We start from the raw sequence: 12,700 nt of genomic DNA on the forward strand, positions 1-12,700 counted from the left end.
GAAAGTACCTATAACTATTGCCTCTGTAACTGTTCTCCAGCCTGAACTCAAGAAATCATTTAAGCATATGCTAATACACCTCCCTATTTAGGAAACCACTTGAGAACCTATTCTGCAAGGAACTTGAGCACTTTAAAGAGTCTTAATGTAACACAGATGCTTCAATGCCTTGTTGACCTGTTGACCTTAAACACAGACTGAGTTTTACATTTTAAACAGGATTTACTCATGCCTGCCAGTTAAATACGTGCATACATACAGTTGTGTACAACAACATTTCCTTAGTAACGGCTGCAACAGGTCCAAATCTAATTTCCCTTGAGATTCATAAACTACTTGGCTACTCTGAAACACAGGCATTTTAGCAGACAGAATATAATGGCCCTGGGAAAAATATTACTCATCTCCCACAGAGGTTTAAAAAGCTATATCACAGAAAGTAAAAAGATCCTATTACATTCACTACTGACAGCTATTTTACCATTAGTTATTTCCCCCAAAGTGTTTGATGAAGTCTACCAAGACTTTTTAACAATGAGATGAACCTTTTTAAACATCAAATCCATGACCTTGGCTTGGATTTTATAAACACACCAAAGCCCTTTACCTCAAATTTTCCTTTCACTGCATGTTAATCATGTTAATGTTATCCTAAATACAGCAAGATGAAGATAAATTAAAATGAACAACAAAACTCTGTTTGACCCTGCTAAATATATTCAGGCTATTATATTCTGATAGAGAAGCTGCAGTAAAACAAAAGTTCACATCCTGCTTTTTTCAGAGAGACATCTCATTGTCCTAATACACAAAACACAGGGCAATATTTATTCTTCCTTTTGAATCTACAATCTCTTTTTTGAATGTTTCCTTCTCTTCCTAATGTAGAAACAAAAGCTAGGAATTATGTAATCTATAACGAAGATATCCACAATGAAATTAGCCAAAACTTTCTTTCCAGACAGCACAGACGTGTCACAATTCAATCTGATTTACTTTAGGGCATCTTTAGGACAGATGAATCAGACCCTCTAATTGCCTATTTTTTGCAGCCATCCTACAGAATCTCAGAGTGTATCTATATGGCTAAAGAAAAGCAAAACTAGCTTGAGCACCGAACTTCTGATCATAGGTGTTACTTAATAGTTAGCTCATGCCTTAACCTTGATCAAACTTGTTCTCTTCAACACAAAGTTGGAGAAAAGGCAGATAACCATTATCAGTATGGGCACAAGCCAATAGATGCTACTTGGTGCCAGAGGTATCACAAGGGATTCCTAGCTGGGCAGGATGAACGACTCTGGAAGTTCTCCACCTTGTTCCAACGTACCCTAAGTTCCAATGCTTTTTGCCACTTCCAACAGTATTTCTACACTATGCTGACTGACTTTTGTCTTTGTGTTACAGAAGGAGAATAAAAGATACTGCTCATCGGTTTTCTTACGTGGCTACTAAGAAATCTTACACACGAATGGATTTCTGGCTTGATACTGCTAGTGGCAACGTACCAACTACTTCAGCTTATTATGACAGGAAATGTCAAACATTTTAACACTAATGTGAAATAACACAAAATGTTTTTATGTGACAGAACGCTAACCTTCCTTCCACTTGTCTGAGAGCAGTCCTCATTTTCTCTTCATACCGCTTATACTTTTCTGTAGTAACATATACATGAACTACAGATCCATCTTTCCAGAAGGTATGTACAAACTTGTCACAGTATTTTGCATGAATTACTTTCCTCTTTGTCTCCTACAGGCAAGAAAAACAGGTTTCAGTTACAAGATATTTTCGTTTTGCTGTGCCCTACAATATTTAGTAAACAAACTTCAAAGGTACCGCCTTGTTGCAAATGAACAGGTGCAGAAATGGACACAGAATAGGGTGGTCATGGAATTTGCTTCTAGCACAAGTCAATGGAAACCGATTTTATTCTTGTAGCTTGCAAGAACAGAAGCTTACTGAACAGTGCAATGGTAGAGCTTGAGAAAAACAAATAGTTAAGAAAAATTAATTCAAATTTGCTTAAAGGCCTGCAAGCACTGGAGCAGCTGAGACCAACACTTCTAAGGAAAATGAAAATGATAAGCAACCTTTGCCCTACCCCACATAAAAAAGAGGAAAACAAGGCATTGCTTAAGCCAGGCCTGATTCTTCCCTGCAGAGTATATGTGGACCAGGAAGAAATCATTTTCAAATAGCCCTTTGGAACGGTTTTTGACCATGTTTGTCTCCTTCCACTAATAAACTGACTTTAGGAAAAAAAAAAAAAAAAACCAAAAAACACATACCAACAGATCATGCCCTCTGTCATAAATTCAGCTCTCAATCAATATTTCAAGTTTTAAAACAATAACCAAAAAGAAAAAAGAAAAAAAAGCAATTCACAGGCTATGAGGGAAAACTAACACTACTCACAGCATCAGTTTGTGAAGATTCATCCTCTGGTTTAGTTCTGATGTCAACAATCCCATCCACATGGCGAAAAGTACAATCAGCAAGTGCATCATACAGTGTGAGCTTCTGAGCTTTCAAGCCATACCTCTGCAACCACTCCTCAGAAGTCAAATATTCATCAGATTTATGCTTTTGTATTGGATGATCATCTTTGGTTATAAATAAAAAATAAAAATAAAACAAAATATTAATAAAAATAAAACATGGTATAGATAAAAATATAACAGACTATAAATAAAAAATAAAAATAAAAACAAAACAAAAAACTCATGCATAATATGGTTCATTTTTGAAATGCTATTTTCAACAGGCTACGATACTGGGGTCAAAATTTTCATATTTATGGCTGAAGTCTGACTAAATTCTAAATCGTAAATCCTTGCTTAGAATTGCACCTAAACGTTTTTGGTGTTACATGTGACCATCAACACATAGTTTTGAAATCAATAAAAAGTGATTAGGCCATCAGAATTAAATAATAATAAATGCCCAGATATTCTTCAAACTTAATATACAGCATTATACACTGCATAAGAAGATACAAATGTCACTAAGACTGCCTAGCATATTACTGCCTCTAATTATCAATTTCCTTTTTTTTCCTCCAACACTTTATCTGACTGCACTAGACTTTTCTGTTATAGATTTGCCCAAGGGCAGCTGGAAGGAGGAGAAAAATGGAGTAAGAACAGTTATCAAAAGATGAAGGAAAATACCTTTTGTCATATTTGGCCTGTTAAGAAGCTTTCACACCTTCAAGGTCTGGAGCAGATATTTTAACTTTGCAGAGAGTCACCTGTAGCAGAACCGTGCTCCTGTGCCAACCTTATCATCTAAGTTTTGTCAAGATTAAAACTCATATGATCGACAGAGAGCTGCTGAAGTTCACACATTGCTCTGAACTTGTTACACTTCTACTGACAGCTCTGGAGTGGGTTGTTATTTCTGACCCATTTTTAATATCTACTTTGTTGTGATTTTTGTTGTTGTGGTGGTGGCGGTGGTTTTGTTTTGTTTTGTTTTGTTTTTCTATATTGGGCAATTCTTTGCAACGAATTCCTTTGTAACTGGCACAAACCCATCAGAAGACAGAGAACTTAAATATACATAGCTACAGAATCAACACATAGAAGGAATATTCTGAATCATACAAAGATTGACTTAACTGTTGAAGTACAAAATGCCATAAAAGATTCAGTATAAGATGTCCAACTTTGAGGAGAATCGTTTGAGAAAATGAAACAATGGAAGATATAAATGAAAATACAGTTAAGAACATAGACTAACATTGCCATTGTTCTTTTTCAGTGAAGACTATTTAGAGTAAAAGGCAAACTACAGTATCTCTGGAAGTGATTTGGCTGTGTTTCTCCACATTATTGCCTTTTCAGAGGCTGAATATTGCATCATCTATCCTAAGCCACAAATCACTGGTGTACCATCTTCATATATTCTCTAGTTTACACACTCCTTCTACCATTTTTTACGGATACTGCAAGAAATAGGATATTTTTGTCTGACCTCTTAGGACTGTTCTCATGCTTACCCTTTTCATGTTGTATTGTTTCAGAAATTTTCTAAGGGCAATCTTAAGGTTGGGCACTGCACACCTCTGTATAAAGATAATTGGATAAAGGGCTCTGCAGTCACTCATCACTAGCTCACTAGGGTCTTATAGCAGGGTGAATTTATTTTCTCACACTTTAATTTCAGGTATCTAGGTGGTATAAACTTCTGCTTTGTTTAGATGCAGCTACAGTGACAAGTGTGGAGATCCTGAGCCTGTAGACAAACCTATGTAGCCATCTACTGCCTTAACAAACAGAGAGATCAGAGAGTGACAGTGCAGGTGCAGGAGCAGAGCCTGTTCCTGTGGAAACATTTCCCTTCTGACTGTTTGTGGTCCTTAGGACAACAAGTGTGGCAAGTGTCACAAACACACTCAGACAATTTTAAAAAGAAAACTTATTTTCTTTTTTTCACATGCTTCAGTTCAGGTAACTAGTGCATTATCTGGAAAGTCAGCAGAAAATTTGTCTCTTTTTCATCCCCTGCAGAACTCTGCAATCTTAAGAACAAACTGTTTTGCAGACGAGCATTTTAAAGAGATCAAGACAAAAACAGGAAGAAATGCAGACAAAAAGAAAGACTGCAGTTATTCAGATCAATGGGCAACAGTCAAATAATGCTGAAGAAGTGACAAAATAAACCACACCGTAAATTTTTTTTTTAATTCATTTACGAAGTGACTATGTATGAAGATATACACTAAAAGAATATTAAAGCTGCATAGTCAAGCAGTCATAAATAAACACTGAAATTAGCGCTGCCCTTGGAGCTTTATTGTGGTCTTCTTGTTCATATGCATTATGGTAGAACTGTTTAACTTCATATGGGAAGTCCTGCTAGTTGAGAAGATGCTATTATCAGTACAAAGAAGTGTATTATGCCTTCACAGAAGAATTGACTCAGGCTAACTCCTGCAGAGTTATATTACTGTCAGATGTTCAAATCCAGTGCAGGCAGAGAAAGCTCTCAGGCTCAAATCTTCACCATCACCACCTTAATCACACACCTCAACACACTGCAGAGAGTTCAGGTGACTGATCAAGCAGCTGTACAAACTGTTCCTCAGTAGGTGATCCAGAAAAGGGCATCTGGCCCCAGCCTCCACCTTACCAAAGCGAAAGCAATTGCAGTGCAAAAAACTATACTAGAGCTACAAAAAATCTCTGATGAGTCATTCTAATTCAGCCCTGAACCTTTTATCAACTTACACAAAAAAAATACCACCAGACTCCATGTAACTATTTTAAAGCCAGGGAGTAATGCAGAATATGCCAATCACTGGCAATCACAAGTCTGATCGTGAAAATCCAGTTGCTTAGTTACAATTCAACCCTGAAGCTTCCTAGACTCTACAGATTCCCAAGTTTTCAGTACTAAAACTTGCCAATGTTACCGTTCTGCTCCAGAACATGCTCAGAGCACCTCTATCTGTCAGAGCTGAGTAGCGTCTTACCAGCCCCTGTTTAAGCCTTCCAGGGATTCAGAAAGTAGCTATGTTTCTGTCCCCAGTAAGTCTCAGTCCAAATGGATCATGATCTAAGTCAAACATAATGGTGGAAACGATTAGTTTAACAAATAGATGTTGGTATTTCTTCATGTTTCTTAATGCAAGAGTTATCAGAGCACTCATACAGAATTAGCTTCAGTCCTCTCTACCTTCTACTAAGGGAATTCAAACCCACACTTCTTCCCTTTCAGGGAAACTGAACTACTTATCAAGTTGGAGACTATTGAGAGATCATGTTGGGGGATTTCCCCAACTCTGTGTAGAACAAAATCAGAAACTTACCAGCCCAGGCAGAGAAGGAGAGAGCAAACAAAAAAAGGAGTTTCAACATCCTGAAATGTAGATAATTTCTAAACCTAGTAACTAGTGAAATAAAAATGGCATGTTTCAGCCTTAGTTGTTAGAGTTTAGTAAGTTTTAAGCAGCAGTAAACAAAGATTTGCAATGGAAATTTTCAAGACACACAAAGTTTAGCTGCCAAGTATAGATCCTATCTGTACATAGCCATTTCAGAGAAAAGTGTCCCCAGATCAATGTGCAATCAAAACTGTTCACTGTTCAAGATATTGGTCATGAATATAATGGTAACTCTCTCGAAGGAAACATAAATGATACCATCTCCAAAAGCAGGCTGGTCAGATTCCGATAAAATTTTCTGAACTTGTCTCAGTGTACTCCTGGCTTCCTCCAACTCCTTCCAGATCAAAAAGACATCTTCACGAACACCAGCTACTGCAAAAAGGAATAATAAATAGAACTTGACATTTCATAACAATTTCTGCTTTTTATAACTCCTTTACTACCATGAAGTCTTTGGGTTCATCCAGGTGTTACTGTATGACCTTGTTCACAAGGTCCCATTGCAGTGACAAGTGCAGTTCTTTGACGGAGTTCAAAAATGGCACCAGAACTTGCGAGGTAATTAGTCTGGTAGAAGTAACTACAGAGTTGGCCCCAGACTGTTCCCACAGTGGGAGGAAATCCTTTTTCAAACTCTCAGATAACAATAAGAAAATTCCACAAAGAAATTCATGTTGTCCTCTGGACTTCACTGCAAAAACAATCTCCAAATATGAGATCCAACTCTGAAACTTTGAAGAGAAGACATTATCAGCTCCTTCAGTCTTCTAGAGTACCTAAACACCTTTCTTTAAAATTAAATCTTCTTTCCCAGAAGAGCATGTGATGTAATTTCGGTATTTCTGGTAAGACTTTAATCTTAACAAATCTCAACAGCCACAATTAAACGCTTTAAAAAATATATTCCTATCAGGTTATATTCTCAAAAAATGGAAAAATACAAAGCTGGTGTTGACATAAGATTTTCTTAATCTCAATAGATTTGATTCTCTTTATTAAAAGATTAAAATGTGTATTTATTTAGTAGAGTTCAATTATCAAAATGGAGTCACCAGGTATATCTATGTAGAATAGACACTACTAAAAGTGTGTTAAATTACATGAGTCTCAGAGTTTAAATTGCAATATAGGACTATATAGAAAAACTGTGTGTAGTATTACAGTAAAAAATATAAAAAGAAATTAATCATGAGCTATTGTAACCACAAATGCAGACTACAACCTATTACTGAATTGCACACGAAGATGCTGAACAAAGCAAACTGTATCTTAGCATCTAGTGGTTCAGTTAATATACAGTGGTAATTCCCTTTATAAAAGATAAGATATGCAAACTTGTGTGCTAAAGTAGGCCACCACTAAACAAACAAACCTGATCATTTTGTTCTTTGATAAACTTCCCTGAAATAATAATAGGGACATTCTACAAAATAAGAACTCAGCTTTAATTGTGAAATGCTTTTCATTTCCAATAAATATTTTGAAATGTGTTATTGTACACTGCCATCTCCTGGGACCTTCCTGTATTTCAAAAAAAAATTGTTTCAGCCATTACTGCAAAGATCATTTCCTAAATCACAAACCAAAAACCTTAGGCAAAGCAGATAATTCCACAGTATAGAACATAAAAGGCAGATAAAAATTTTTGAAGTCTGTTATCATTAACTTTTATTTTCAACCAAAATATTCTGTTCAAATGCTTTAGAAATGTCAACTTTCCTTTTTTTTTATTTAACAAATGATTGCTCCACAGCGCAATGCAGTGACAGTGTATTAAATTGGTCTTGCACAGAAAGTATTTTTTCCTTATCAGTGCTGTGGTTTGATGGTGTATATTGTATGGGACAAATACGGGCACCAACAACTGCATGTTGCAAATACCAAGTTGCCTTGAAAACCTTTTATACAGCAACATTTTTTCCTGGATTCAGCTGGAAGAGCACATCCAGTGGCAGCCAAAATTACTTTCTCTACTCAGGAGGCTCACCTCTACCTCTCTCTCTGCTTCCACCTCCACCTGCACCTCTTTTTCTTTTCCCCTGCAGCTGAGGAGAAGTGGGAGGGAAAAGCTGTGCCTTTCCCCAAACCCCCAAACACACACACACCCACACACACCCACACACACACACACATCACAGCCTCCAGCAGCAGTTTTCAGCCCACAGCCCATCCCTCAAAGCACATTGGTGAAAAACGACTAAGAAAGCACAAACCTCCCTTCGGTCTAAGTTCCCTGGGCTCACACCTCATTGCTGTGCTATTCTGGGGGCCGCCAACTGAAAAGCCACCTATGGCCAAAAGCCACCTCCTCGGAGGGGGCAGCCCCCAGCCGCTCCAGGCCTCTTGGCACAACTCAGGCGCCCGCGTCACATGAAAGACCTCTTTAAAAATCGTGTTATCCCCAGAGGGGAAGAGCCCCCCGCCATGAAACACCCCCAGCCGTGCTGGTTGGCAGTTTAACTGTCCAGGCCAGACCCCCAGTTCTGTTTCAAAAGCCATGACATGGTGACGGCAACAGGGCGGCCGGCGGGGAGATGGCCTTGACGCTCCTCTGCCTTCCCTGGCTCACACAGAGCACCAGCACGTGGGGCTGGCTCGCTACATCGTGCATGGCCAGCTGTGCCCAACGAGGCCTCGGCCTGGAAAACAGAGGCCCTAGAAACGAGGAAGAGGATGGGGACAGGCGCTGGGAAGGCTGAGGGTGAGGGCCAGAAGCATCTTGGTGACACCCGTGAGCTGAAGCAAGATAGTGCGCCTACGCAAAAACGCACAGGCACATGTACACGGAAATGTGTAACCAGCCTCATTTCCATTTCCCAGTTATTTAATACTGTCAGGCAATCTTAGAAGCTTTTCCACACCTACCTCCCAGCAGACAAACTCATCCAGTTTGTCAAGTCACAGTAACCCATTTGATTCCATATTCAAGATACAAATCCTGCTTTGAAAAAAATCCATGCGAAAAGAAGCCTGCAAAATCAACTACATCTTTAAAACACCAAGAAAATACCAACACAAAAGCAAATAGTGGAAAACAGAAGTATTTCTTCCCTGATTATCTGACTTAGGCTGTGGAAGCAAAATCCAAATGTAATGGAGTAAGACACTTTTTAAGTTAGGTTTGCCTGCAAGGCAAGATGGGCAATTTAATTTTTTCACTGCTGGTCCCTTCCTCAGCCTCTGTGTGGCAGCAGAAGATAGCAGCATTCCCCGAAGTGCTGATTTGCAAAATTCACCCTTGGAGGGGAAAGAATGGAGGTATGGAGGAGAACAGGAGGGCAGCTGCCTGCACACCCGCTGGGTCAGGCAGCAGGGAAACTCACCCTGGCCCGATCCTGCCCCTTTTCCCCTGGGCAAATGCACAAAGCAAATGAACTTTGTATCCTGCATGGTATTGCAGAGCGGCTGTCTGCATCACTCTCTACACATTAGCAAAGAGATTTGCCAGGCCAAGGTTAGGCTGCTAAGACTGGACAAAGCACATAGGAGGAAAACACAGAGGCAAAGCTCTTTGCTATAGCTCATAGGCAAAGCAGCCACTCTGTAGTCATTATTCTGGCTTCCCGAAGGGAGGGTTTGGTCTCTCCCATGTCTGTGTGCATAAACAGAGCAGAGCTCATTTACTTCAATGCTACGCAGGAGGCTGGTGCTCTTACGCTCCCTATGTTACACACAGCACCCTACGATTTTCCCTCTGACCATCAGGTAAACATGGAAAATCAAGCACACTTAAGAATACAGCTTTACACAGCTCAAAAAGTGGTTAAGCACATCAGTCTTCACAGCCTGGAATAGTACATTATTCCAAAAGACTGGCCATGCTGAAATATATCCCTCTTTGGATTTGTCACGTTACTCAAATCCTGATTCAGGGTCCAGTGGCATCTTCTTTACACGTACCACCTCATCTGTTCCACCACACAGAAAAACACTGCCCAGAGATCTACTGCTGTTTGCTCTTCAGCTAGCGAGGAACCACTGTTCATTTCAGGATCTAGCTCAAAATGCCACTACTTTTCAAGCCCTGTTTAGCACTTACCTCCCTCTCACTCCAAGCAGATAACACAACTATGGCCCCTCTCAGGAAGAACCTTCTTCTCCACAGCTTTCACCGCCTCTTGCCCTCTAAGTCTTCATGTTCCAACTTAAATTTCACCTCCCTTCCACTTACGATTTTAACTATACAACAGAATTGCTTAATTCCACAGCTTTTTGCAGATGCAGAAGCTACACAAAGAATGTAGGCAGAAGTGATAATAGAAAAATCAGTGCTGGATGAGGAGACATCACCACATTGGTCCAAATTATGCTTTATGTGAGAGTATTTCTTCTGCCTCAGGTCTGAGTCTGCCAACATAAGGACCTTAATTCTTTACTGGTTTACACCTGTTTTAATCTCAAGCACCCACTCAATGAGTATAAAAAAAAATTCAAATTTGGCAGTTTCTCACGCTTGCTTTCTAAATGACTGCTCAAGATGCAAAACAGGGGAGAATTCAGCTCTTATCTGGAGTTTTAAGTAGTTCACTTCCGACTTGTTTGTTTAAGTAGATGAAAAAGAGTGAGCATGAAGATATCCTGTATTTGCAAAATGGTATTCAGTGGATACCCAGAAAACTATCAGATTTCCTTAAAATGTTTTTTCCAGCCCATAAAACATAACAATGAGCGTTAGTTTCCAGCTGTTGCATTTGTGGTGCAAAAAGAAACAGAATCAAAATATTCCTGCACCTCCCCTTATTTTCCAGGAAACATCACATTTGGAAGATTAGATCTCTGATTCGTTTTCTATTTATTTCCTTATATAGTTTATGCCAGACATTCAAGAACCGGTTTCAGAATACATTAGTGAGTAATCTCCACTTTTATTATTATTGCCTTCTACACCCTTGAAGGAGTCTCTGAAACAAGAGACATCAGACACAGGCCAGAATTAATGTCTCCTACGTATTTTCTTTTCTGAAAGGATTTTAGGTTCTGTATACGACCAAAAGGCTCTGATTGGCTGTCAGTGATGTCACAACTGTGGTTATAATGCCAAGTAAATGCAGAAAGCTAATTGTGTTCCTTTTTAATGTGTAAATTCTACTCCATAATAGCAATAAGACACAACAGACAATGCACTTCAAGGAGATTACTGCCCTTTTGAGCGATTAAAGCTATTCAGCTTTCAGCTTTAGAAACAGTGGTGAGGAAGTAATTTCAGTCATACAGGAGCTCTAGGGCCATCTATTGAAACAGGCTGGTGCCTGGGGGAAGAGGAAGCCAGCCCTCCCCATGCACACACCCAACTAGGGTCTGGCAAGGAAGCACTTGGAGCAGACCGAAGGCAATCATTACAGCACTGTGAATCAGTATGAAATGAAAGGCAGGGCTTTGAAGCATGCTCTGCTCTTGGTTTCTAAACCCTGTGGGGGTGTGAGGGGGGAAAGCCCTGATGACCTTTCATAAAGAAAAAAAAAGGGGGAGGGGATGATGACACCTTGTTCTCTTACTTCTGCCCCCCCCCCAAACTATGGTTCTCCCATATTGTATAACCATGGCCATTCTGAAAGGTTTGTACGCAAGGATCCAGACCACAACCCAGAAAATATGGGACACTTAGTCCAAGACTGATATATGACTTTAGGTGAGTCACTAAATCCCCCTTATGCCATAGGTTTCCTAGCAGTAAGAAGAGGATGACAGGGTTCTACCTTTGGGGCAACGCTAATGCCCAACAGCATAATGGGGATGTGAGCCATGAGAGAAAAGAGGTTTTATGCCTCCTGATAATAAAAATAAACCTTTTTTTTTAACTGAATTGCCTGCTGATAAAGATATCGGACATGACATAACACAGCCATGCTTCACACCACAAGCTGATCTCCTCCAAATCCGGCTGAAGCCTCAGTCCAGTCCCACTGAACAGTAAGGCTGACCTCTCCTAGAGGAAGTAGCACTGTGACTAAAAAGAACCATGCTGAGAGCTTTCTGCCCAGCTCCACCCCCAGCAAAATGGAGACTTCGCTTCTCCTCTGCTTTTTTCTGCTGTTTCCTCCTGTATGTTTTTCATATTTCTCCCTCTCTCTTTGCACCTTCTATCTAGTTATTTTTACTGTGCTCTTTGCCTGTCTTTATGATAAATTCAGATCCTGAGAAAACCAAGTCAACCATAAGCAGGCTTAATTCCCTTATATTAGCCATGAACATGGTCTGTATTGATGTGGCTGTTGTAACAGATGCTCTACACCACTCTTATCTCTTTCATCTCCCTTTCTGCCATTACTCTCCATTACCACCAGGTCACTGGTATAAGCACACCAGTACTAATCTTTATCTCCTGAAATACATGTTCTTGCTTCTTCTCCTTTTTTCACTTCTCTTTCATTCTCACATGCACATCCTCTATTCTCTTCACTTCTCTCTTTTCCTTTCCCTCTCCTTCCCACCCACAGATTTTCCATTTGACCAGTCCCATCCCCGCCTATGCCTACAGAAAGCTTCTTTTGATCTAGCACTAAGCAAGTTCCTGTATTAGATAGCTACTCTGAAACCTCACCTAGAAAATCAATATAATTCTGGTTTTAAAATTGTCTACCTAGTGGCGTTCGCCCTTTCACCTTTCTGGAATTCGGGGCAATTAGATCTTTGTCATCTTCGCATTTCAGTGCAGGTCCAGTAGCATCTCGACAGTAATTCTTCTGAGCAAAAGCATGGAATCTGTAATAAAAAAATGAGTTTTCACCAGTATGCAAACTACGTAAATACTTTCCTAGTTTTAATATGCATGTCACACATGCAAAGTCAGAGCAGTGTACAACT

The 12,700-nt window shown here is 39.7% G+C and overlaps 1 protein-coding gene across 16 annotated transcripts in view; it reads right to left on the reverse strand.

Moving 5' to 3' along the window:
- The window catches only part of VWA3B (von Willebrand factor A domain containing 3B), an 80,931-nt gene that overhangs the window by 51,189 nt on the left and 17,042 nt on the right, over positions 1-12,700 (reverse strand). For all 16 annotated transcript variants that reach the window (XR_014576157.1, XR_014576158.1, XM_083815849.1 and 13 more), the window contains 4 exons: positions 12,477-12,598; positions 6,152-6,268; positions 2,422-2,609; positions 1,601-1,755 (listed from right to left, as the gene is read on the reverse strand). Coding sequence is in view for 14 of the 16 variants with exons in the window: in XM_083815849.1 (XP_083671975.1) it covers positions 1,601-1,755; positions 2,422-2,609; positions 6,152-6,268; positions 12,477-12,598 (582 nt within the window). In the remaining 2 variants the exon portion in view is untranslated. The remainder of the gene's footprint in view (positions 1-1,600; positions 1,756-2,421; positions 2,610-6,151; positions 6,269-12,476; positions 12,599-12,700) is intronic.

The sequence above is a fragment of the Anser anser genome, assembly GCF_964211835.1.
Source record: "Anser anser genome assembly, chromosome: 1".
Taxonomy (NCBI): Eukaryota; Metazoa; Chordata; class Aves; order Anseriformes; family Anatidae; genus Anser; species Anser anser.